A 24,457-nucleotide genomic window follows, 5' to 3' on the forward strand; every position below is an offset into this window, starting at 1 on the left:
GTGTCGGTTGAAGTTGTGTGCTCGGCGCCCGAACTGCCGGGAACCGAGCGGAAGCGGTTTAGCGCGGAGCTTCATCTCACAGGCGCGATATATTTTCTTATTAGTATTATAGCTAGAAGGATAAGAGGAACTAATTGTATAGTATATCCAAGAGTATATCCAAGGCGAAAGGAGTATAAAATGTGATTTACAATTTGCATTGAAGACTTTTGTACTATTCCAAGCTATCATTCGTCATAACAATCATAGCAATATTCACATTCCAATCTCACAATGGACCCGTGGAGAACGTGCAATTCTGAGTCCTGAACGGTATGCGGAATAGCCCCTCGTCGGTCCATCTCATTTTGTGCTGCTTGGAACCATATATGGTTTATTTTTGGCTCGAGGTCTGATTGTTCGCCATGATCACCGAGAGACGCATTGTACTCGTTCAGATCCCATCGCATCGCCCACAGAAACTCCTTTCTATGAGACCACGTGGAATCATGCTCGCCCTTTCTTTTTCTTTGGTTATCCTTCGCGATGGAAACAAAGAAGCTAACGATTCTCTCCATGGTGGAAGTGGTGAGAAGGAGACTAAACCAGCTTTTCGCGGAGGAATGGGGGATTTCCGGGCCCATCAAGCGCTGGACCGTCGAAAATAGAAGTTGCATGCAGTGGTGGGTCGACAGAAATATATGTGTATCGTCAAAAGGCGCATTACGGAGAATTGATTGCTGTCTTTCAATAGAAGATGCCATATTTTTGTGGCGATGACCCGAGTGATCAGAGTCAGAGTCTGAAGATGCGGATGATTCTAAGAAGAATACTGCGTAGGCTCTATATTCGAGTTAGTAAGCTTCCAAGAAATAGTACAGTGGGGCCATACATCGGATACAAAAGCTTGGCCTGGAGCGAGGCTACAGCTTTACTGTAGACAACTTCTTTCTCTGTTTGGGAAGACGACCACAAATGCTGCGCAATTGTACTGGTCTCCAGATGATGTGCGACCACATGATCAGCCAGGTGGTGGGAGAGTCGGATGCAAGTATTCCAGCATCGTTTCAGATCGCCGAGATACCCCAGAGAATAACTAGCATTGTCATGAGCCACGCCTTTGCTATAATGAGGAGGTGGCGGAGGAAATAGCTCGGAGACGAAGGCAATATCATCACCCGGCGACAGGCTGCCATCAATACAATGGCCTGGATGCTTCTGTTTTCGGAGTTGAATATATGCCCATGCTATGGCAAATTCCAGCTTAGAAACCCGGCCATGGAGCGCTCGACAGGAAAGAGACAAAGACCCAATATCCTTCAGATCACAGGATGCTAGGATCATAACAAAGATATGAGATGGGAGCCGCTCCCATCCCGAAGCTTTGGACGCTTTCGACCCAGCTGACATCGAGCCCCGTTTACCCCTTCGAAGGACCGTTCGGACTCGATGGATAAAATGCGTATGTGTCATAGTTCATACTTTTGGTGAATTATTTGAGATATTCTTTCATGTACCTCCGAAATCTTTGAGATGAAACCGTAAATAAGACAAATGGATGATAGAAACTTAGATGGAATGGCTTCAGCTGTGATTTGAGTGTGCCCAGACTGTAAAGACGCAGTTAAAGGACCGAACAGAGTACTGCAAAAACACCATTTGATCCTTTCGAGCGAAGATGTGGAGTTTGAAACAACCGAGATTGGGATGATGCCGGTGATGTGGACCTCATGCCTTATATTCAAGGCATCAGGATCTCACGGACATCTGCCTTCCCGATCCTTGTCCTTTCCTCTCCTCAATACCACCAGAGATCAAATTGCTTAATCAAGCATGCTAGTCATCAATGTCTAGCTGGGTTGTTTTTCAAAGAGTGCTGCAGCGATGGTTTGTCTAACTAGCTCCTTGGATGGTGGCCGGGCAATGGACTCGCCATCCAAACAACCCGCATCGTTCGCATGCGTGGTCTGTCACGATCGGAAGGTCAAATGCGATAAACAAGACGCATGTAGTCCCTGCTCAAATTGCGCCAAGGCGAATGTGGAGTGCATCTACCGTGCTCCACCACCGCCTCGTCGCAAAAGGGACCGAGGGACAAATGAAAGTATGTCTCAAGGACGCGGAAAATACCTTAGACGCAACACGGAATTCGAAAGAAATCCATCATTCACTCAGAATCATCATGATTCTGCGGAGGGAAAGCAACGGATTGAAGCAGGGAAAAGTGGATCTGGGAGGATGATCACGAAAGATGGCAATTCCATCTATCTCGACACGTGAGTTGCTTTGCGCTGCATTTGACCTAATGTCAAAGTTGAAGTTCTGACTTGCACATCAGCGATCTTTGGACCAGTGTTAGTAATGAGGTTAGTATTTTCTGACTGCCGCGTGCTGTCGATGCTGACCATCTTTGCTAGCTCCCAAATGCAGCGGACGTATTGGGGGATGGATCGGATGGTGGTACCGATGACTTTTCCCAGGATGTGAGCGACGATTATGCGATACTATCGACATCTGCAAAAAGAGACATTCTCATAGAACTCCACCCAAGCCCCCTGAATATCTTCAAGTTGTGGCAGGCATTTCTCGAGAATGTGAACCCACTCACCAAAATTATACATGCCCCAACTGTGCAACAACAAATTTTGGACGCCATGAGTGATCTACCAGGAGTAAGCCGGGAGGTCGAAGCATTGATGTTCGCAATATACTGCATATCGTTGATTTCCTTGCAAGCAGAAGATGTCGAGAAGTCATTCGGAGAAAGCAAGAAAGCCCTCCTATCAAGGTGCAGACGAGGAGCGCAACTCGCCTTCAAGAATGCATCGCTTCTTCGCACATCAAGCTCAGTGGTTCTCCAGGCGTTCATGCTATATTTAGTATGTCTACATTCCTTGAGATCTAATCCCTTTCTAACGATGTTTAGCTCTGCATGCGCTCGTTCTCTGACCCACATACTGTCTGGACATTATGTGGCATTGCAGTAAGAATCGCGCAACGAATTGGGATTCACCGTGACGGGGCTGCACACGGACTTTCAGTATTCGAAACCGAGATGCGTCGTCGCATCTGGTTCCAGCTCATGATCATAGATGGCACATCTGCACAGTTCTGTGGTGTAGCAGCATCGCCGCTCCCAACCACAATCGATGTCCAACCACCAATGAATGCAAATGATAGTGACCTCGATCCTCGCATGACAGAGCCAGCCTATGAGAAGCCAGGACCGACAGAAATGATGTTCGTTCTGGCTCGGAGTGCATTTGGAAAATGGCTCTTTCGTGTGTCAAGCCAGGCTGAGAATTCTAATACTGGGCCATGGGCCTTCTTATCATCGTCATCGATGCCCTTGAAGGACAAGGATAAAGCAATTGATAGACTGGAAGCACACATGGAAGATACGTTCTTTCGACACTGCGATAAATCCATCCCGCTACATATAGCAACGACAATGATGGCGCGTTCAGCTATATACTATACCCGGCTGATGGCACACCATCCTCGTCTATACAAGGATCCCAACAACATCTCCCAGGCAGAGAGAAGGATCATCATCGAGAATTCCCTCAAGATGATAGAGTATGCTGACTACGCCCAAAACAATCCAGTCGTACGGAAATACTCGTGGCACATGGTGAATCACATGCCATGGGACGCCATCATATTCATGCTCACGGGGATGCGGCACTGGACTGATTCCGAGGAGAAAGACAAAGTCTGGCAATTGATTGGAAATGTGTACTCTGGGCATATTGGAACGATGGGCAAGAACGCCCCAACACCTCTTCACATGGCCATTGAGAATTTAATTGTCAAGACCTGGCGGAAGTACATTGACGAGTGTAACCTCAACCACCGCACACCAACGCCTTGTCCAACCATCGTTGAATCCTTGCTAGCCAAAGCAGCAGGAATTTCTAGTTTGCAACAGAAAGATGAAAACTTAGAAGCTGTCGAGCGAGGTGTTAGACCACAAGATCAATCCAGGCACGACCGTTCTAGTTCACAATTTGGACTAGATGCCGAAAACTTCGACTTCCTGCTTGATGATGGCCCGAAGACTTGGAATGATTGGGACAATCTTCTCGGCAACTTCGAAGGTTCTTTTGCAGATGATGCAACATATTTGTCGTGACATACGACGCTGATTGCTCAAAGTTCGTACACCCACCATTTCTAGCGAATCAAGATGTATGGCAGCAATTATCGTATTCGAAATCCAGGTGGACCCCAAGTTGGAGAGTCTTGCGTGCCAAGGTACACCGAGCATATAGTAAATGCGATATTTTACGACCTTATGTCTCAACAGCCAACGCTGTTATTTTATTTCTGTACTTGTCGATAGCTATTGATAAGCATTTTTAGTAATATATCTCAATTTCTAATAAATAAAAAATTGTAATGTTATAGTCAAAATATATGTACGATGCTATGAGCTAAAAATATATATATCCTCATCACTACATAGTTCATTCAAGTTTCCGAATTCCATAAAGTGGATAGATATAATATGAAAAGCATTAGTCCACAAGAAAAAGTCAATAATAGCTACATGTAGATAGTTAGTGGGTGTTGCGATATCATCTTCGCATTACTATGTCTTAGTGTCTAGCTCGGCTTCATTTTCACCTGCTAAGTTGAACTAGGTAACTATTGACTACTCCGTAGTTAACAAGTTCGATAACAGTTTGCTTATTAAGTCTCTGATTTGGAGTCCCAGTCTAAGATCATCTTGAAAACGAGGCGCTGGTCGGTATACATCTTCGAACTCGCGCCGATCGGCATGCGACGCTCCGATGCCTCCACGTGTCTTGGCGTCTGCGATCCTCGGGGTCGGCGACTAAACAGCCGACCAGCGATGATCATCAACATTTTTTGGAGTCATGTCTTTACACAGCGCTGGTATGTGCTTGGTCAAATTTCTATTTAAAGTCGCGTTCCGCGCGGTGCCGATTTTGAATATGACTACCAATTTCCCACCTGCAATCGCCTGAGCACGGTATTCTGCCATCAATTCCACCTACAAAACCCCCAAAGATCGTTCCAAGATGAAACCCAAAACGGATGTTCTCATTGTCGGCGCAGGCCCAACTGGCCTTGTCCTTGCTCTGTGGCTTCACCATCAAGGTGTCAATGTCCACATTTTCGACCAGGCGGAGGCCCCGGCGCAGAACTCCCGAGCGATCATTGTCCATGCGCGCATAGTCGAGCTGTATAGACAACTTGGATTGAGCGAAGACTTGCTGAAACTTGGGTACAAGCTGCCGGCCACGAATCTCTGGGTTTATAGGCAGCGCAAAGCGCACGTCCCGCTGGAAGACTTCGGTCGCGATTTGACTCCGTACCCGTTCATGCTCAGCGTACCGCAAGACGACCACGAAAGGATGCTCGAAAAGCGACTGAATGACGTGGGCATCCATGTCGAGCGAGGGTCGAAGTTGCAAGGCTTTGTGGACCACGGGTCTAGCATCACTGCCACCTTGTTCCGCGAATCTGATGGCAGCTCAACCACACACGAAGCATCGTACATAGTGGGCTGTGATGGGGCGCACTCGGTTGTTCGCCACGGGATTGGTGCCAAATTCGAGGGCGAAACGTACAAACCGCTGTTCTATATCGCCGACGTCGAAGGCAAAAGCGAGAAGCATTTCAACGGCGAAGGGAACGTGGTGTTCACCAACGACACTTTCAACCTGGTTGTCCCGTACAACAAAGCCGGCCATGTGCGATTGGTTGGTATTATCATGCCGGATGAAAACGACAATGACAACTCTGAATCGCTAGTGCATCAGCACCAGATCACGTTCGACGACGTTCGACCCCAGATCATGCAAGCCATGGATATCGATATCACCAAGGTCAACTGGTTCTCCACCTATCGCAGTCACCACCGTGTGGCCGACAAATTCCGCAGCAATCGGGCATTCCTTGTTGGGGATGCGGCTCACATCCACAGCCCAGTCGGCGGGCAGGGCATGAATACCGGTATCATGGACGCGATCAATTTGGCGTGGAAGCTCGCAACGGTCCTAAAGCAGACAAACATGAGCGAGGATGCACAAAACCAGCTTTTGGATTCATATGAGAACGAACGCCGCTCATTCGCTATGATGATAGTCAAGTCCACCGACGCGGGCTTTACCACATTGACGTCAAAAGGAATCTTCCCACACATTCTTCGAAATTGGCTGATTCCGTACCTTGTGCCACTGCTCTTGAAACTTGATTTTGCCCGGACTAGAATCTTCCGCGGTGCTTCTCAGCTCGTTTGCCACTATAGGGGCAGCAGTCTTTCTCAGACTGGAGAAGGGGCCGTGCAGCCTGGCGACCGTCTCCCATGGGCTGCAATCAACGAGGTGGATAACTTTTCAACTCTGCGAGAAGTCTGTTGGCAGCTCCATATCTATGGCGAATCCCTACCACAAATTGAAAAGTGGGCCCAACAGACGAGTGTGAAGGTCTTCGTCTTTCCCTGGCAGGATCAATATGCCAATGCTGGGCTGATCGAGAATGCCGTTTACTTGCTGCGACCTGATCAGTACATTGCAGGGATTTTCAAGGACCCCTCTGTTGAGGGGCTGAACGAGTACTTTGCTACTCGGGGGTTGTACCTAGGTCGAGACTAGACTGTAAATACCAGCTCTCTCCACTATCCAGTTCATCAGCTTGTACCCTGAGACCACGTGCATTGCCCTCGCATGTTACCGGTAATTTCCCGTTTGAGATGCGGAATATCATGTACATTTCCAATCTAGTCGACTCCCGAAGTGCACCAAGTCACAGCTTGTGAACGGGACATGGGGGCCACATGGTCTGCACACCCCTACGGCATGCCAGAGAACCGGAGTGTGATTGGTGACTTGGCACATATTAAAGCCCGTTGACGCCCGCTGTGATTGGTGTACCTGTGGGGCTAACCATGTTCCCCTACTGGGGTGGGTCTGTGGGAGACCCCACCTATACTTTCGCAGGGCATTCTCCCCGGCACTCGTTCTATGTGGCATCCAATCTGTATACGACAATTGATAATTACCGACAGCCTCCGAGTTGTTTCAAACTCCACCTATGTTGTGTCGGGCATAGTCGCTTACACCGTTGATCGGCCGCTGAGAACTCCCCGGGTGAACATGTGGCAGCGACGGCGGCTTCTCATTTGCTCGAGCGTCTAATTCCAGGTACAGGGCTCGAATGCCAAGCGTCTCTCCTGATGCATTGGCATGTAGGGAGGGAGATATAAAAGCCTTGCGACCACCGAGGGAAATGATCTTCGTACTCACCTCAGTCCATCTCTCTCTACCACACTTCCCGGCACGATGAAGACCACCGCTCTCATTTCCCTGATCGGCCTGTCCGGCACCGCCCTTGGTGCCGCTGTGGACAAGCATACCAGCACCCCCTTCGGCTACAAGCCTGGCTCCAAGGAGTCCATTGCCAACATGAAGGACAAGATTGAGAACGTTGTCTGGATCCTTCTCGAAAACCGTGGATTTGACAACATTCTGGGTGGAGTCAAGAAGCAGGGTCTGACCAACGTTGTCAACAACGGTCCTTTCTACAACCTGCAGAATGTCAGCGACCCCCACAGCACCAAGTGGCCCAGCCAGTACAAGAACTACGACTCGGTGATCAACGATCCCGATCACTCGCTCACTGGTACCAACTTCGAGCTCTTCGGCCAGTACAACCCTGACAATGCCGCCATTGCCAACGGTACTTTGACCCCCAACCTGTCTGGCTTTGTCGAGCGTCACATGCTCGCCCACCCTAAGATCTCTGCCCAGCGTGCTGCTGACGAGGTCTTGGGATACTACTCCGAGAGCCAGATCCCCACCATTGTTGACATGGTTGATGAGTTCACCACCTTCAACAACTGGCACTCTTGTGTCCCTGGTGTAAGTACCTTCCGTGGTGCACATTAAACAAACATCAAACTGACCATCAATTAGCCTACCAACCCTAACCGTCTCTGTGCGGTCTCCGGTTTCACCGATGGCCACGGAAAGAACGACAATGATTTCGATGTCTCCGCCATCGAGACCGGCAGCATCTTCCAGACTGCCTCTGAGAAGGGCATCTCGTGGCTCAACTACGACGGTACCAACGGTGCCTTCCTCTCCGATGCCATGTTCTTCGACTGGACCGCGAAGAACGCCAAGAGCAACGTCGTTCCCCTCGAGAACTTCTACCAGGACGCCTACTTGGGCGTCCTCCCCCAGTTGTCCTACATCAACCCCTCCTGCTGTGGCCTGAACACCAACTCCATGCACCCCTCCGGCAACATCTCCTACGGTGAGGTGTTCATCAAGCAGATCTACGACGCCGTCCGCACCGGTCCTCAGTGGGACAAGACCCTTCTCCTCGTCACCTTCGATGAGACTGGTGGATTCTTCGATCACGTTGCCCCTCCCCTTGCCGTCCGCCCTGACAACAAGACCTACACCGAGAAGGCCTACGATGGCAGCTCTTACACTTTCAGCTTCGACCGTCTCGGTGGCCGTATCCCTACCTGGTTGCTCTCTCCTTACACTCCCAAGGGCCACGTCGAGGGATACGGTACCGACCCCGCCACCGGCAAGACTACCTCTTACAGTGCTACCTCCGTGCTCAAGACCCTCGGTCTCCTGTGGGATCTTGAGGACAGCAGCCCTCGTGTTCAGCACTCTCCCTCTTTCGATCACCTCATTGGACCTCGCATTCGCTCTTCTCCGAAGACCCTTGCGAACCCCCACATCTTCCCCACTGATGTTTAAGAGGTGCTCCTACAGAGTGGCACTGGCTTGATGAGATTAATCTTCCGCAAGTTGGAGCTTATAGACACGCGCTGCAGATTTTGCAGCTGATTTTCTACTAGTCTGGTTGTTTCTAGTTGTTTGAGTACAGTCAAAATATAATACAAAAAAAATGTTTTTAACTTCTTTTCAACTTCTTTCAAGTGTCTTTCCAGATGTTCTTAGTTATATGTCTCTTGGGATAATAAGCCGAAAATTATAGAGCATGGTGAAAAGCACAACTCGGACAAGGCTGTTAGTTCAGAGAAAGTTCAGCAGGAATCAGCTACTATATTTTGATCAGTATCTCAGCTCTTCTATGCCATTCTTGGCCAATTTCTTAGTTTGGCCGAGTGGAGTGGGGGGATTATTTAACCCCGACACGATTCGGCAGAATAACTTGGCTTTGTATACTCCGTACATACTTGATCCTTCATTGATGTGAGAGTAAATGTCTTGAACTCCCCTTGAAGCTCTTTCGCAATCAATTCTAGAGTACAAGTTATTTTATCATAGAACACAGCGAAAATTCAAGAGAGAAATATGCAAAATATACAAAAGTCCGGATTTGTGCCTAAGGCATCAACCCTAAACCCAATTGAGCCGTCGATCTGGAGATTCTCGAATTCCGCTCCGAGTTGACAATCAATGACCAATCTTCCCTACGAGTTCTCCTCACCCACAGCTTCACAACAATCAAAATGCCTTCTCCTATAAGATTGGCCAATGGGCTCCTAACCCGAGCCACCCGCAATATCACCCTCGAATCCGCCTCAACACAACGCATCCTCCCTCTCCTCCGAAGCAACACCGCACCACAATGCAGAGCCTACACCCAAGCACAGCGTCCACGATGCGACCAAAACATGCGCGCCATGGTCTCCACACAGAACAAATTCTCAACCTCCGCCTTCCGAGCAGGCCCCAAGACAATGGGCCAGATGCGCCAGCGCAACTCGACCGGCCCGTTCTCGTGGAAGGCCGCACTGCTCTTCGTCTTGACCGGCGCCGGCATGATGCTGTACTTCCGTGTTGAGAAAGCGCGTCTGGAGCGCAAGCGCATGACGGAGATGAGCAAGGGCGTTGGCAAGCCGAAGGTTGGCGGTCCGTTCGTGTTGAAGGATCTTGATGGGAAGGAGTTTACGGCGGAGGACTTGAAGGGCAAATACAGCTTTGTGAGTTGATCCGGAGGATGGAATAGAGAGCATCAATGGATTCAATGGATTCAATGGATTTGACATGTTGGAACGGTACTCGCTAACACGATCTCGCTTTATTTCTTCAGGTCTACTTCGGCTTCACTCACTGCCCTGATATCTGCCCCGACGAGCTGGACAAGATGGCCGAGATTATCGAGAAGGTCAAGGCTGCTACCGGGGATGAGAAGATCTTCATGCCCGTTTTCATCACCTGCGATCCCGTCCGTGATACGCCTGAGGTGCTGCGCGAGTATCTGAAGGAGTTCCACACTGGCATCGTTGGCTTGACTGGCACCTACGATCAGATCAAGCACGTGTGCAAGCAGTACCGTGTGTACTTTAGTACTCCCCGGGATGTGAAGCCCGGCGAGGATTACCTCGTGGACCACAGTATCTACTTTTATCTGATGGGTGAGTGCTGATAAGACCTTATACATAAACGTATGCTAACCTTTATCATAGACCCCGACAATGACTTCGTCGAGTGTATCGGCCGACAGGATACCCCCGAGTCTGCATCCAAGGTGATCCTGGAGCACATCAATGACTGGAAGAGAGAGGGGAAGCCACTCAAGACGGAGTAAGAGTCTCGCGTCAGGTGTATGTATGGAAATTGTACAATAGAATCATTCGAATATCTGAATACCCTACTCACGCCGGAACCGTGTCCCAATGTTCCCGTTTTTCGTGCTTTTGCTCGTATACTCGGGTATTGCGGCCAAGATCCGTCGAATATAGAGGCCCAGAAACCAATTAGTTTTAGGTTGGATGCCACCTGTAAAAGATAAAATCAGCATTACCCACAAGCCACACTCGAGAATACCACCAACCAGCCACCAAAAACATCCCTAAGCCCCCAAAACCCTCCCCTCAGCATCCCTCTCCGCATTAGCCCTCCACTCCATCCCCCCATCAACAAACTCCTCCCTCTTCCAAATCTCCGCCTTCTCCTTACAAGCCTCCAACACCTCCTCACCAGCCCTCCACGCCGCACCCCGATGTCCCGCACTAACAGCAATAGCAATCGAAGCCTCCCCAATCGGCACTGTCCCAAGCCTGTGCGCAATACTCACGCCCTCCAGCCCATGCGTCTTCACCGCGGCCTCGGCGATCCCCGCTAGCGTCTTCAGCGCCAGAGGCGGGTACGCTGTGTAGCTGAGCTGCGAGACGGAGCGGCCTTCGAAGGTGTCGCGCGTCGTGCCGAGGAAGAGGATGTTGGCGCCGGCGGCGGGTGAAGATGTTTGGGATAGGTAGGTGGTTGCGTCGAGGGTGTTGTAGGTTAGTGTTATGTGGATGTTTTGTGTTGTGGAGTTGTGGGTGCGTGGGTAGGTTTTTGGGTCGAGGTGAGCTGGGAGGGGGGTTGGGTCTTGGGATGGCATTTTGGGCGCGTTGATTTGGGAGTTCGGTATAACTGGGTTGAGGAAATGTTGTTTCAATTGTGGTTGGAATTGGCGTTGGAGTTGGAGCTGGGCTGTTCTGTTCCCCCTCGATGCTTATCTGCTGCGGGGACCGGATAAGAAGTGTCCCCCGATTTGCGGAGAGCAAGTCGTGGGAGTTGACAGCTTGTCTATGTTGGTTCTGTAATCTGGATTCTATGCTTGGATGTGTTCACGTCTCTTCATTTCAGGAAACAGTCTAGGTACAATTTATAGAGTATGCGGAAAATGGCTTGCCTTGTGGCCATCCTCAGCTCTCATATCAAACGAGCAATACAACAGCCTCAAAGGGCCGAAGTGTCCACTTCTCACCGGAGAATCGCTTGGAAGCCTCCTCAACACCTTCATAAGTATTGAGCAAGACCTCCTTCACGCTGGTGATACCGTTGCTCGCCGCATCCCACTCTAGAGTCTTGTCTGTCCAGTGGCACACAACCAAGGCTTTTTGATCGCCATACTGGCGAGTGTACGCAAAGACCTCCTGGCTTGGCTTGTCCAGAAGTGTGAAATCGCCATACACAAAGATATCAAGGTACTTCTTGCGCAGCTTCAGCACAGTCGCCCAGTAATGGTATGTTGAGTTGGGGTCCTTGATTTCCGCCTCGGCATTGACCCGCACATAATCGGTGTTGATAGACATCCAGGGCTTGACGCCAGGTCCGGTGAAGCCGGCATTCTCAGCAGCGGACCACTGGACCGGGGTGCGTCCGTTGTCGCGAGACTTCTTCTGATATTCTTGCAGGGCAATTGCTTGGGCAGCAAGGTCGTCCTTGGGTATTCTGTAGAATACTGTCAGCTAACGTCCACGAGTTGCACTAGGAAAGTGTCATTACCTTTTCCAGTGGTTCAGACAATCAATGTCTTTGTATTCTTCAATACCCCATTCCTTGGGCACATTTCGGGTTCCTATTTCCTGTCCCTGGTAAACAAACGGAGTACCAGCCTGCAATGCCAGCGCAGTAGCCAGCATCTTCGACGCGACCAGTCGATACTCCTCACTCGCATGCGCGAAGCGGTCAATAGAGCGTGGCTGGTCATGATTCTCCCAGTAGAGCGCATTCCAGCCATCATTGGCATACATAAAGGTCTGCCACCGCTCAAAGAAGTCCTTCAAGTCAGTGAGTTGCCAGCTGCCAGGTTCAAACTTATCAAGCTTGCCATGGTCCAGGTCAACATGTTCGAAATTGAAGATCATATTGATCTCATGGCGGTCGAATTGCACCGCACGCAGCACTTCCTTCTCGTCGGTGACGAACGGCATCTCACCCACGCTGAAGGCATCGTACTCCTGGAGAATCTTGCCCAGATCCTGGAGGTACTCGTGCAAGCGCGGGCCGTTGGCATACCACTTGTCGCCCCACTGCCAGGGTGTCCGCGGGTCCTTGATGGGTCCGTCGGGGAATCTCTGGTCCTTGCTAATGAAGTTGATCACGTCCATGCGGAACCCGTCGCAGCCCTTGTCGAGCCAGAACCGCATGATATCGTGCACGGCTTTGCGGACAGGCGGGTGTTCCCAGTTGAGATCGGGCTGCTCGACTGCGTACAGGTGCAGGTAGTATTCTTGGGTCTGCTCGTCCCATTGCCAGGCGCTGCCTATAGTCTTCATTAGATGGATGTAATTAACCGACGATGATAAAGTACGTACCCTGGAAATGAGAGACCCAGTTGTTGGGAGGCTGGCGGTTGCCTTGTTCGTCGTACTTAGCCGGCTTCCAGATGTACCAGTTACGGTACTCGTTATCCTTGGAGCTGCGCGCCTGCTTGAACCATTCATGCTGATCGCTGGTGTGGTTGACGACCAGATCCATGAGGAGCTTCAGACCCCGCTCATGGCATCCGGAAATCAATTTTTCAACATCTTCAACTGTACCGTACTCATCGGCAATGCTGTAGTAGTCGGAGATATCATAGCCCATGTCCACCTGCGGGGATTTATACGATGGACATAGCCAGACGATATCCACGGCGAGGTTCTTGATGTAGTCCAGCTTGGAAATGATACCGGGGATATCACCGATACCATCATCATTTGAATCCTTGAAGGATGCAGGCCAGATCTGGTATACGGAGCTCTCTTTCCACCAGGCACGGTGGTTGGAGTTTCCTGGTGTAGCCATGGCGGTTTGAATGCGGATGACAATTAAGAGATGAGATTAGGATATTCCGAGAGGGAGAAGAGGGATTTGGGATTCTGGAGCACTGCTGGCTATATATATGTGTTATTTGCTGTAAGAGATGTGTTGTTAAGGTCACTTGAAGCATGTCCCACCGTGGGGCAGATGCGGACAATTATCGGGGTCCTCAGCGTTTGATATGTTCTATGTCGGCCCGAGATCCCCTCAACGATTGATACGTCGTATGTCGGCCCGAGATCTCTCGACAGGGGTGAGCCGACGGAGTACTCTGCATGGGTTGAATCAGAAGCCAAACTGCTGTGGATCGTCTCCACCTAGATGACATGGGACTAACGATGATGCAACTGGACTGGATGGGTTCTTGGCGGACCATCTGATTCATATAAATTGATAATGAGAAGTAGAAGTATAGTTACTTGTTAAGACATCAAGTAAACTACTGTTTCCGAATTGAAAATTGCACTGCATACTTCCATCATACGATCTACAATCTCTACATAGATCTCAACATCATTGCATGGTACAAATTCCCACCTAGCGGGCTTTACGTTGAATTCCAAGCATTGAATTGAGCAAGTCTGCCTTATAGGGACTAATCCGGGAGGTTTCTGGAATCCTGTGAATGTTACATGTTCGCCTTGAGTCGGTTGATAGAAAATTGGGGGTTATTTTCGTCAATTCAGCTAGATCTCCAAGCCGTTCTCAAAACATCCGGAGAACGAATGCATATAGAATGCAGGGCAAGCCTTCAGAAACGCCGCTATACCTCAGACGAGTAGAAACGAGTCAAGACGAGGTAGAAATATAAAGAGACGAGATAGAAACGGCGAATCTCAAGGCGGTGTGACGGTAAATATAGCGGAATCGAGGTAAATCGAGAGCGGTGGATTGGCCATGTTATCGTTATCGTAGCTTCGATTATTCCATCTCCGGCTTTTGTAGGCGATCCTTTCGCTCAGTTCTCCTTTTAAATGCTCATCAACCATGGCGCCTCCGTACCGGAATGACAGGTTTTCTTCTGGCTCATCTAACCGACCGTTCCCTTCGCGAAATGATCGCGATGGCCGCATGTATGATGATCGATCCCGGTCTCGCTCGCCTGGTAAGCTTCTCCCCGCACGTCAATGGTGTTAAGCCCATAGACGCCTTCGGCACGGGCCCAATTTCTCCACATGGTATTGAATCGTGGCTAACTTTATTGTCATTTGAATCGATGAATAAAGGTGGTGCACGCTCCCCTCCTCGAAGACTAGCGGCCGACAGCAGACTCGAGTACCCCAGAGACCGAGAATCTGGACAAGGCTACCGAGGCCATGATCGAGATGATAATCGCCGTCGAACCTCGCGCTCTTCTCCTCATAGGGGCAGAAACGCGTACAAAGACCGCGATCGAGAGGGTTATCGAAGCGCGAGCGGCAATCGAAGCCGAAGTCGCAGCCCTCGTCGAGGTCAGCCGAATATGGGACAGGTGAGCCGAGAAGTGATGATGGATGGACTTCCGGTGGACATGACCGAAGAAGATGTGAGTCATTAAATCAATGCCCTGATCAGGCGTTAAATATCTCCATCGCCGAGGACAAATACTGACAATGCGCTCTATCATGTGCAATTAGATCGCGACTGAACTCAGCAATGCCTATCATACTGACGGCCTGGAAGATATTCGAGTTATTCGTGACCGACAAACGAGTATGTGAAAGAAACAGACCATTTGCAAACATGCGCATCGTTTTAACCTGATATTGTGTCCAACAGAGTTGTCGCGGCAACTAGGGTTCCTGCGATTTTCCACGATTGACGCATCACGCGAATTTGTCGAACGCAATCATCCTTCCATCTTTTTCTACGGTCCCACAAACGACCGTAGTACTCAAGTTCGCATAGCTTACAGCCGTGAGAGAGAAGACCGAGCTCGCGCAAAAGGTGCGAGTGACTGGAACTGCAGAAAGGTAAGTTAACGTGGTGGGGACAGGAAACATGCTTTCCTACCCCAGACGTACGCAATTACTGTTACTGTTCTGTGCTTACCAAACCAGTGTCTCGTTCTCAACTTTTCCACACGTCCACACTGTTTCAAGTGCGGTAACCCACGACCCGGTACGTATACCATCCTCCACCCCTCAATTCTCATCAACACTAATCATCCTCGCAGATATGGATAACGGTCCCCCAGGAGTTCCGATTCCTAAGATAGCTAATGATGGTGACAATGATGTCGCTCCTGAGAGCCAGCCTTCCCAATTCTTGCTGATCCGTGGTCTGGAGGCGTCTGTCACAGAGGAGCTTCTTGCCAAAGGAGTTTCTAAACTCTATCGGCCGGCTGTCAACAATGACAGCGCCACTGACAATCAAAAGAAGGGATCGAAGATAGCATCGACCACTGGTGACAGCAACTTGGGAGCTCGCGAAGGCTCTCTCCGCCGCGTGCTCCTTGTACGTGATCGCAGAACCAATGAAAGCTGGCGTTACGGATTCGCAGAATTCGCGGGAATCAATGTACGGTTATCATTCATCTCTCATATTGTTTCCTCTTCTAACGCTTGACATTTCAGGATGCACAAGCTGCCATGACGAGACTCAAGTCTTTCGAAAAGTTTACCATCTCCTCAAAGCCGGTGTTGGTCACCTACATTCACGGTGGAGTTTTTGTTCCAGTCATGAACGCCTCATCCAGTGCTAGTCACTTCACATTCAGCCCATCTAACAACCCATCGCTGAAGTTGATGTACTGGGATGATGCAGCATACGTGAAGGAACTCGTGCTGTCAACAGAGGAAGACGATCCTGTAGCCAACAAGACAACTTCCAACCATGGAGACGTCCAAGCCAAGGGCACGAAGGACGATAAAGGCAAAAAGAGAAAAGCCGATGGCCCGCCTATTTCGAACCCCAAGAAGCTTGCAATGCCATCCCAGCTCCAATTCTGGAGTGACCGCCACGCTGAGCTACATGGGATTAACAGAAATGATGCCGGAAACCCCGCAGAGGGCTCGACCTCCGCAACTCTGGCGACTGACTCGGCCGCTCCACCAGCTCCATCATTCGCAGACTACAACCAGAACCGCTGCCTCCTGTGCATGCAGCAGCTTGTGGATGCGGGTCATCTCAGATACCACGAGCGCACTAGTGATATCCACAGCGAAAACCTAAAGGATGTCAAATTGAGGGAACTCGGCGTATGCTGGTTGATGATCTATGGTATCGTGCCGTTGCCTACTCCGAACTATCAAGACAGCAAAGACGAATATCGTGACGGACTTGAACAAGAATACTCCATCCCTCCATCCGCTCGATCCTTTGCAGACCTGAATCGGAACTGGTGCCTGTTGTGCTTCAGCAAGTTTGATACTCCGGCAGAGGTCCTCGTGCATGACCGCGTCAGTGAATACCACCGAAAGGAATTGAAAGATGAAGAGGCGGTGAAGTGGGGCTTGAACAAGCTTAAAGAGGCGGATATCGCGCAGGATATCGCGCCGGCGGCTCCAGAATATAGAGACCGCGCAAAGGAGCGTCGGAAGGCGTTCGGACGTAACGATGCCAATGCCCGCCCGAGACCCTCTGAACCAGAGGAAGAGGACGAGACACCCGTTCAGACATCCTCGATCGGCGCCTCTCTTCTCAGCAAGATGGGTTGGTCGGAAGGATCTGGCCTTGGTGCTCAAGGAACTGGTGTGACTGCGCCAATTGCTACAGAAATCTATGCCCAGGGCGTCGGACTGGGTGCGCAAGGAGGTCGACTGGGCGATGCAACCGAGGAAGCTGGTCGGAACACTCGGGGACGGTACGATGAATTCCTGGAGAAGACCAAGAACGCCGCACGCCAGCGCTACGAGGAGATGGACCGATCTTGATCAATTCAAGACGGTTGAATGTACAATAGGGTGGAAGTGGTGGGGGTGGTTGGGATATGAATTGAAAGTGAGGGGGAGATATCTGATGTTCACCTTGTGCCATAACTGGGCAGCCGATTCCATGTATGATTACGACAACTAATGAACTTGTACGATGTTCCTAGGTAGTTGATTTCCTCTGCCACTTCTTGGCTATCCCTTTCCGCTTTAGTGCTCAGGCTTTGCCGCTTTTTGCTCCCTGAATTCCAAAAAGCGCTCATGAGTCGTAGTAAAAGGGAATAACTTGGCCAAGTCGGTTAATAGGCCTTGGCATCTCGGTCTTTTCCGTTCCTCTCTCCTTCCACTTAACCGCGCAACCACACATCTCACCTGCAAAAATGGATGAGCTCCGTAATAGACTTGACAGTCACTGGACTGGTGCCCATGTGGCTAATTTGAAATCCAGGACCATGTTGCCTGGTAGGGGGAATAGGGACACGTTGACAGTTTGCGAGCTGTTGAGCGAACCGTGGGCTTTTGACTCTGTGGCGTTTTAATGAGGATAATATCCTCGTGTGCCCCTATTTCTACCTTTCAACTGACAAACTTTTCCAACTTCTAGTCATTCTTTTTTTGGATATTGTTGTTTTAAATCACTTTCTTTGCATCATCAGTCACTCCTTAAAACTGTTCGATTGAGCAAAAGAATACGACAATCAAAGATGATGCGCTTCGTGATTTCTCTGGTCGTCTCGCTCGCTTCGCTTGTCGCTGCCATTGAAATCACCAGTCCCGCTGCGAACACGACCTACGCAGCCGGGTCCACCGTCAACGTCGAGTGGACTAGCGTTGATACCGATCCTACCAACTTCAGTCTTTATCTCTGGAACTTTGTCTCCTGGCCTCCATCTTATGTTCCGCTGGCCATCGACGTCCCCACGTCGGATCTGTCTTACTCTGTCCAAATCCCCTGCGAGACCACCCCCGACTGGGGTTACCAAATCAGTGGTATCAACGGCACGAACGTCTACATCATCTACGCGCAGGGTGAGAAGTTCACCGTCGACAATGCCGACAACAGCACCGCCTGCGTGGACACTCCTTTGCCGACTACATCCATCTGCCCCAACGCTGCGGCATCTACCGTCTATGTCACGGTGAGCTCTACTCCCAGCTCCCGTCCTTTCCATCATCCATCCCACGCCCATCATCTATCCCACGTCCATCCTTCTCCATCACCCAGCACTGCCAGCATCTTGACCTCTGGATATACAAAGCCTGGAATTGTGCCTAAGACTATAGGTTGGTGCTCAGACTATTCCCACCCTGTAACCTTGGACAAGGTTCCCGCCCCGACTCCGACTCTTTCGGCTCCCAACGATACAAATGGATCTGATGCTTCGCCGGTCTTCACTGCGGCACTGGACCAGGTCACTGATTCCCCTGGCATCCTCACATTGACTATCACTAACACTGCGACCGTGCTGGCTTGCCCGAACGTGCACACAATTTGATGGAAGTTTGTCCGAGCAACCGGTGACCAGTCCACTTCTTTATGTCGATGTATTTTATGTAGTACCGAACGAGAAGGAATTTATACATAGTAGATCGAAATCAATTTCCCCCTTGTACTTTTTAATTGTTTCTCAAATTCTGACTACATTGAGCTGCTCACTGAGCTTGAGCCCGGTCTGAGCTTTACTCGCTGAGTCGGACTCTGAGCGCCCTCATAAAAGCGGCGGCAGCCAATATAAGAAAGCCCTACCCGGCAGGGGAAACACTACGTAGAGTTACCTAGGTAGTCATGCTGGCACCCATTCGGGTGTCTTTCCCTTTCCATTGTAATCGGCAAGCCATGCCGAGTAAATAAATAATGTACAGCTGGTATCAAATCATGAGTAGAGTGTAGTGAGTGTAGTTGGTATGTGCAAGTAATTTTTGCAGAGTCCTTCCTCAGTTCTCTTTCGTATCCTGGTTCTCACGGAACGCCCTCTTCATCTTCTCCTTCTCCAACTGCTTCTCAAACTTATCACCGAGGATCTTAGCAACCCACTCAGTAACGTCCTTCTCAAGCTCCTCATCACTCTTCACAGGCGTATCACTACCACCCTGCAACCCGTTCCGCACGAATCTCCGCATATCCTCTAGCCCATTAATATTCAAAGCATACCCGACCGCACCGCCCGCCATCAACCCAAACGAGATCACATTGAGCGTAGCCAAATTCAGAGCCTCGAATGCGTCGCCCGCGGAGTTCGCGTGCGGCTGGTGGTACACCGAGCTTGTGTGGAAAGGCGGGATGCACGCGATGCGTTTCTTATTGAAGGAGCGGCGTGTGATTAATACCGACAGCGCGAAGAACGTCATTCCTCCGAAGAAAAGTTTGAGGTTTGTGTTTGTTTGCGGTGAGGGTGGTTGCGCTACTTGTGTTTGGGCTGGTGGTGATGGGTTGGCGGGTTGATCGGGTGTCGCCTTGTCTTGAGGTGTTGGTTGGGGAGTCTCGGGTTTTGGGCTTGAGCCCCAGCCAAATAGTGATACCATTTTTATGCGCGGGGTGTGTGAGGGCGAGGGTTGTTTGGTTGGTGATGCGAATGCGAGGCGGAGCTGAATAAGCTGGAAAAGGATGAAAGTCGAAGGATCGGGAGTTGTAGAATTCAACAGAGAGGATGACTGGATATGATATTTTTCCGCGAAGATAACTCGAAGCACTGTATCTGTGTGGGGTTTGTCTTGCTGTTCTCGTGAATGAAGCAAATCCGCGCGGAGGATATGGCGGATGTGCACGTGACCCGGTTCTCATCGAAGGTTCCAAAGTTGACTGCCTTCACGTTACGACACTTTTGTGGAAATTTGACTCATACTTCGGTGAAATGATGCCGTTGCTTTCAGATAGACAGCACGCACAGGAATATCCCGTTCCGGAACTATACGAAGCAATGAATGGCTACATCTTAGATGAGGCCGAATGAGAATCGAAGTTTTTAGGGCTAGAGCGTCGGCTGGCTCGGGTTCTGTCGTCCTTGTGCAAGTAAGTCAGATCGAAACTGTCGACCAGGCTGTCATTAAACAAATTATCTTCTCTATGTATCATCAAAGCATAACGCCAATCAAATCGGAAGTATGTAAGGTATGCAAAAACACCATGGATGCAACTGTCAGAATAACAATAGCAGAAACCGAAATCCATTCAAACCATTTCAAAAAGCATTCTCATATGTTCATAATTCAGCGCGCTTCGTCAATATACTGTGCTCATAGAAAAAAAGTAAATCATAATAACATCATAATAGATGTAATCCAAATCGGCAGGAAATTAATTCATATCGCCGGTGGTGATAAGCATATCAGCGCGACCAGGCCGATGGAACCGATCAATACCAAGATGCTCCTTGCCGTCACGACCGACATAAATGCCAAAGCCGTACAAAGGCAGGTGGCGCTCCGAGGGTGGAGCAACAATAAGACGAGTAACGAGGTCAGTCTTGCTCCTGGGCTCGCGCAAGATTTTATCAGACAGAAGAGGCGACTGATAAAGATAGCTCATCAGATCAGCCAAGGTTGTGATATCGTGTGGGAGATAGCGACGACGGCCCGGCCAGATTGCTATGAAAGATACGGCATATAGGCCACAGAAGGCAATCAAAGCGTAGAATGCTGGCAAATAGGCAGCGATGCGGATCTGGTCGTGGTCGGAGAACCAGAGGGCGATGAAGACGCCTCCGGCGAGAATGGGGATGGCGAGAGATAGCAGGCTCATGAGGGAGATCCAGGCAACTTTGAAGTGGCGGTTGATTATGGCCTGGATGGTGACCTGGAATGGGTAGGAGGATGGGTAGGAGAGTAGGATGCTCCGTTCGGCAGATGCGCCGCTGGGGGATGAGAGTTCGGCGTATGGTTGGAGAGCTCGGAAGTATACGTCGACAGGTTGCCAGGCCAGGAAGAAGACGTTTCCGATTAGTGCGGGGATAAAGCTGTATAGGAAGTTGGAGGAGGAGAATGCACTTGTCGATGGGAGTGTTGGTAGCTTGGGAGGGAAGCCGCCTTCGATGGCGCTGTTGATAAAGCTAACGGCGACAAAAGCGACGAAGAGGGCGAAGACAATGAGAGTCCAAATAAATACTGGGACGTTGCGCAGAAACCAAGGTGTCCAGCGATAACGGGTGGATGGCGAGTATAGGTGGTGATCTTGTGGGTCATTGGCGAATGCACCGTTGTGCTCAAGATCAAAGCGAACCTTGGTAACTCCGTGTGGTTGATCTTCTCGGCTTTTGCCTGTCTGATGGAGAGATGGGGTGCGCACTGGGGCATCTACTTCGCCGATTCCGTAGAAGATCTCGGCCTTGCTCGAGAGTTTCCAGTATCCCAGTCGAAGTACTCGGGGGTCGAGGGATTCTCGCACCGAAGGAACTGTTTCAGAGTGCTCAAAATCGTGGAGGATATTCGATCGCTGTATGATCGAGACCAAATCTGCGAGGCTGACGGGATCCCACATCAAGCCAGACGAGCCACGAAGGAAACGGATGAAAAGCATGATCAGGCCTAGTGTCAAAACACCATATAATCCCACCAATGTCCAGCCCACGGATTGAACCGAAGCCCATCGCCAGACACCTTGTCCGTCAATGATATAGTACTTTGCCTGGAAGAGACAGCTGAGCAGAGGGATGGCGAAGAAATTCGAAAGCCAAATTGTGAACAAAGAGAATCCGAACAAGGCTTCACCATGGCGGAAATGGGAGAAGTCGGGGAAAATGAAGTTCTGCGAGAGAATAGGCAGGCGGTTCATCACCAGACCTTGCCCTCGCTCTGCTGACATCATAGAAAATGGTGCGATGCGATATACCGCAGCTTGAATGACGAATAACCATATGATGATGATTGCGGCAGCTATCTGTGGCAGGAACTGTAGCACAAAATATCTCGAGTCGCCTTGACGCACGTAGTTCCACAATCCCTCTTCACCACGGGACCAAACATTGCAAAACACTATACCCGCTATCATGAGCAGACAGCAAAATATCGTGAGCGCCAAAGCCCACGGCCGCAGAACAAGAGGCAGATAGTCCAAGGGAGGATACAACATGCTCTTCTCCGGCGCATCAACAGCCATGAAGGACTCGGGGTCCACTGACATTGGCGTTTGCGGCAAAGCCTGTGGTGAGGGAGATGTATAGGACGGTCTCACTGGTGGCGTGTCATGTCGAATGGGGGTCCGCGTGCGGGTGAAATAACCGAGTCCCTCGTCCCATATAAGTCTATCGGTTGGATAGTCACCTGTCGTCGTGGTGGAAATAGAGTCATTCCTTTGGAGCCCCCGAGTTCTGTCTTGGGTGATCTGGTCGATTGCAAACCGGACGTATGGGGAGTCATCTGTGCCTGGAGTCGGAGATGGTCCCGGGTAATCACTGGGGGATCGGCGAGAAGTCCCGTTTGATCTTGATCCATCGGATGTGGGACTGATGTGGGCCGCTCTGTCGTCTACGAACCGAACTGTGCTGGATGTTGGTGGGCGTTGGGACTCGCGATCTTCTTGGGCAAGCTGTATTTGCGACATGGCGGGTGATGGTGCGTGGGAGTCTGGAGTCCTGAATCGCATGGCTGTTGCTAGACTCTCCGGACTAGAGGTTCGTTCTGAGAATGAATAGTAGTCGTCTGATGCAGCCACGGACTGTTGAGATTCTGATCGGGCAAGTTGCGGTTTGCTTGCTATATAAGGATCAGTTGACTTGACTTCTGGAAGTTGTGTAATGTCTGTAGTTAAAAAGACAACGGGGCAGGGGTTCTTATATGCACGTACTGTTAACGCTGCGCAGGCTGAAGTTTCTCGCCTGGTTCATCATGCTGGCTGGATATTGATCCCACGCGCAACGGTAATTAATCTAGAAGCATTCCTCGACTCCCTTGAGATACGAAGGGATTTTTCGAGGGCCAGCAATCGCTGCCCAGCGGGATTTTGTCTGCCATAGTGCTGGGTGACGTCTCCCAGCCACCCCAGCCACACACGCTGAGATTTGCACTCAACAAACCAATAAGGATGAATTAAATTGAAGAGTTGAAACTCAGGCACTATTCATTTGATGAATCATACTAGAAATTCCATCGAATTAAAAGTTGAGGAAGAGTTACGGAGGTGGTTGAGTTGTTTCGCGGCCCGATCACCAGCACATCCATCGCCTAAAGCTTGGCCTTTTATCTCTCCAGGTCTCACCAAGTCTCACACCCGATCACCTTTCTTTTCAATTTTCCAATTTCAAGAGGTCAATTTCCACGGTAACCATATCAAAGCCCTATAGTTCTTCTTGAAGGACGCCCCAGAACTACAATGTAACCATCCGGACTCTGCCTCGCATCTACAATTGCCACACTGGAGCCCCAAGGCAATAATTGCCAACAATTGCTGCTCTAGATAGCAGCTATACGCAATAAAAAAGCAGGGTGTGTTCAAAAATTTGTCAATGGTTGCAGCCCACTAACGCAGCGTGGTGTTGCAATTGTTGTTCTCCCTTGCAGGTATAAGTGGCTGGAACTAGGGCTTCACGGTCCGCCGAGCACATGAAAACATAAGGCTGTATCTAGGGCAGTATGAAACATGATCGAGGGCAATTGTGTCTATTAGACAATGTTTAGGATACGCATATCTGTCTTATTCAAATGAAGATTTCTGGGTTCTCGTTCGGTTATGGATAAACACGCTCAGAAAATCCTGACATATGAATAGTTGGTCCAAGGGACTTAGAAATCGAGAAACAGAGAGATGAACATGACTAATTTTTCCGTTTGTTATTAGGTGCTGGATTTGAAATCGTCTGCCTCTTACTCTGTACAACAAATAGTTATATGTGCTTCCCCGGTTCTGTTTGAAGCTTGCCATATACCAATTAGGTGTACTCCGTAGGCACGTTCAATTCCGATTGGTGGCCTCGTCATTTTATTTGGTACGTTGTAAATTCGCACCATGTCCTGGGACTCTTCAAGAGATGATACTACCATCCTCTATTTGATTCTATTGATGCTATAAGCAGGCCGAGGTTATTGATTCCCTACGCTCTGTGACTCCATTTGATGGCAATCTACCATTCTTGATCTCGAGGCCAATTCTTAACACATTCA

General features: G+C 49.9%; 11 protein-coding genes across 11 annotated transcripts; 6 read left to right on the top strand and 5 right to left on the bottom strand.

Moving 5' to 3' along the window:
* Positions 1-227: 227 nt before the first annotated feature.
* Positions 228-1,323, bottom strand: LCP9604111_84 (uncharacterized protein; the record flags this gene model as incomplete). The annotated part of the gene is made up of 2 exons (XM_039068399.1): positions 228-822; positions 872-1,323. The coding sequence occupies 2 exons, from the start codon at positions 1,321-1,323 to the stop codon at positions 228-230; spliced, it is 1,047 nt and encodes a 348-aa protein (XP_038932632.1).
* Positions 1,324-2,217: 894 nt separating this feature from the next.
* Positions 2,218-4,114, top strand: LCP9604111_85 (putative C6 transcription factor; the record flags this gene model as incomplete). Its single annotated transcript, XM_039068400.1, has 4 exons — positions 2,218-2,255; positions 2,318-2,345; positions 2,397-2,858; positions 2,906-4,114. The coding sequence occupies 4 exons, from the start codon at positions 2,218-2,220 to the stop codon at positions 4,112-4,114; spliced, it is 1,737 nt and encodes a 578-aa protein (XP_038932633.1).
* Positions 4,115-5,027: 913 nt separating this feature from the next.
* Positions 5,028-6,605, top strand: LCP9604111_86 (putative FAD binding monooxygenase; the record flags this gene model as incomplete). The annotated part of the gene is made up of 1 exon (XM_039068401.1): positions 5,028-6,605. One exon carries the CDS (start codon positions 5,028-5,030, stop codon positions 6,603-6,605), a length of 1,578 nt encoding a protein of 525 aa, XP_038932634.1.
* Positions 6,606-7,292: 687 nt separating this feature from the next.
* Positions 7,293-8,729, top strand: LCP9604111_87 (putative phosphatidylglycerol specific phospholipase C; the record flags this gene model as incomplete). The annotated part of the gene is made up of 2 exons (XM_039068402.1): positions 7,293-7,871; positions 7,926-8,729. The coding sequence occupies 2 exons, from the start codon at positions 7,293-7,295 to the stop codon at positions 8,727-8,729; spliced, it is 1,383 nt and encodes a 460-aa protein (XP_038932635.1).
* A 719-nt stretch (positions 8,730-9,448) lies between these two features.
* On the top strand, positions 9,449-10,530 carry LCP9604111_88 (SCO family protein; the record flags this gene model as incomplete). Its single annotated transcript, XM_039068403.1, has 3 exons — positions 9,449-9,922; positions 10,033-10,357; positions 10,409-10,530. 3 exons carry the CDS (start codon positions 9,449-9,451, stop codon positions 10,528-10,530), a joined length of 921 nt encoding a protein of 306 aa, XP_038932636.1.
* Positions 10,531-10,794: 264 nt separating this feature from the next.
* LCP9604111_89 (molybdopterin synthase catalytic subunit) lies at positions 10,795-11,325 on the bottom strand (the record flags this gene model as incomplete). Its single annotated transcript, XM_039068404.1, has 1 exon — positions 10,795-11,325. The coding sequence occupies one exon, from the start codon at positions 11,323-11,325 to the stop codon at positions 10,795-10,797; it is 531 nt and encodes a 176-aa protein (XP_038932637.1).
* Positions 11,326-11,644: 319 nt separating this feature from the next.
* On the bottom strand, positions 11,645-13,499 carry LCP9604111_90 (glycoside hydrolase family 13 protein; the record flags this gene model as incomplete). Its single annotated transcript, XM_039068405.1, has 3 exons — positions 11,645-12,161; positions 12,216-12,975; positions 13,028-13,499. 3 exons carry the CDS (start codon positions 13,497-13,499, stop codon positions 11,645-11,647), a joined length of 1,749 nt encoding a protein of 582 aa, XP_038932638.1.
* Positions 13,500-14,501: 1,002 nt separating this feature from the next.
* Positions 14,502-17,368, top strand: LCP9604111_92 (putative G-patch domain protein; the record flags this gene model as incomplete). Its single annotated transcript, XM_039068407.1, has 7 exons — positions 14,502-14,619; positions 14,741-15,039; positions 15,131-15,206; positions 15,273-15,466; positions 15,554-15,614; positions 15,670-16,013; positions 16,070-17,368. The coding sequence occupies 7 exons, from the start codon at positions 14,502-14,504 to the stop codon at positions 17,366-17,368; spliced, it is 2,391 nt and encodes a 796-aa protein (XP_038932640.1).
* A 701-nt stretch (positions 17,369-18,069) lies between these two features.
* Positions 18,070-18,861, top strand: LCP9604111_93 (GPI anchored serine-threonine rich family protein; the record flags this gene model as incomplete). Its single annotated transcript, XM_039068408.1, has 1 exon — positions 18,070-18,861. One exon carries the CDS (start codon positions 18,070-18,072, stop codon positions 18,859-18,861), a length of 792 nt encoding a protein of 263 aa, XP_038932641.1.
* Positions 18,862-19,300: 439 nt separating this feature from the next.
* On the bottom strand, positions 19,301-19,888 carry LCP9604111_94 (uncharacterized protein; the record flags this gene model as incomplete). Its single annotated transcript, XM_039068409.1, has 1 exon — positions 19,301-19,888. The coding sequence occupies one exon, from the start codon at positions 19,886-19,888 to the stop codon at positions 19,301-19,303; it is 588 nt and encodes a 195-aa protein (XP_038932642.1).
* Positions 19,889-20,660: 772 nt separating this feature from the next.
* LCP9604111_95 (DUF3433 domain-containing protein) lies at positions 20,661-23,187 on the bottom strand (the record flags this gene model as incomplete). The annotated part of the gene is made up of 2 exons (XM_039068410.1): positions 20,661-23,053; positions 23,145-23,187. The coding sequence occupies 2 exons, from the start codon at positions 23,185-23,187 to the stop codon at positions 20,661-20,663; spliced, it is 2,436 nt and encodes an 811-aa protein (XP_038932643.1).
* Positions 23,188-24,457: the final 1,270 nt, after the last annotated feature.

This window comes from Penicillium roqueforti (assembly GCF_015533775.1).
Source record: "Penicillium roqueforti strain LCP96 04111 chromosome Unknown scaffold_01, whole genome shotgun sequence".
In the NCBI taxonomy this organism is placed as follows: domain Eukaryota; kingdom Fungi; phylum Ascomycota; class Eurotiomycetes; order Eurotiales; family Aspergillaceae; genus Penicillium; species Penicillium roqueforti.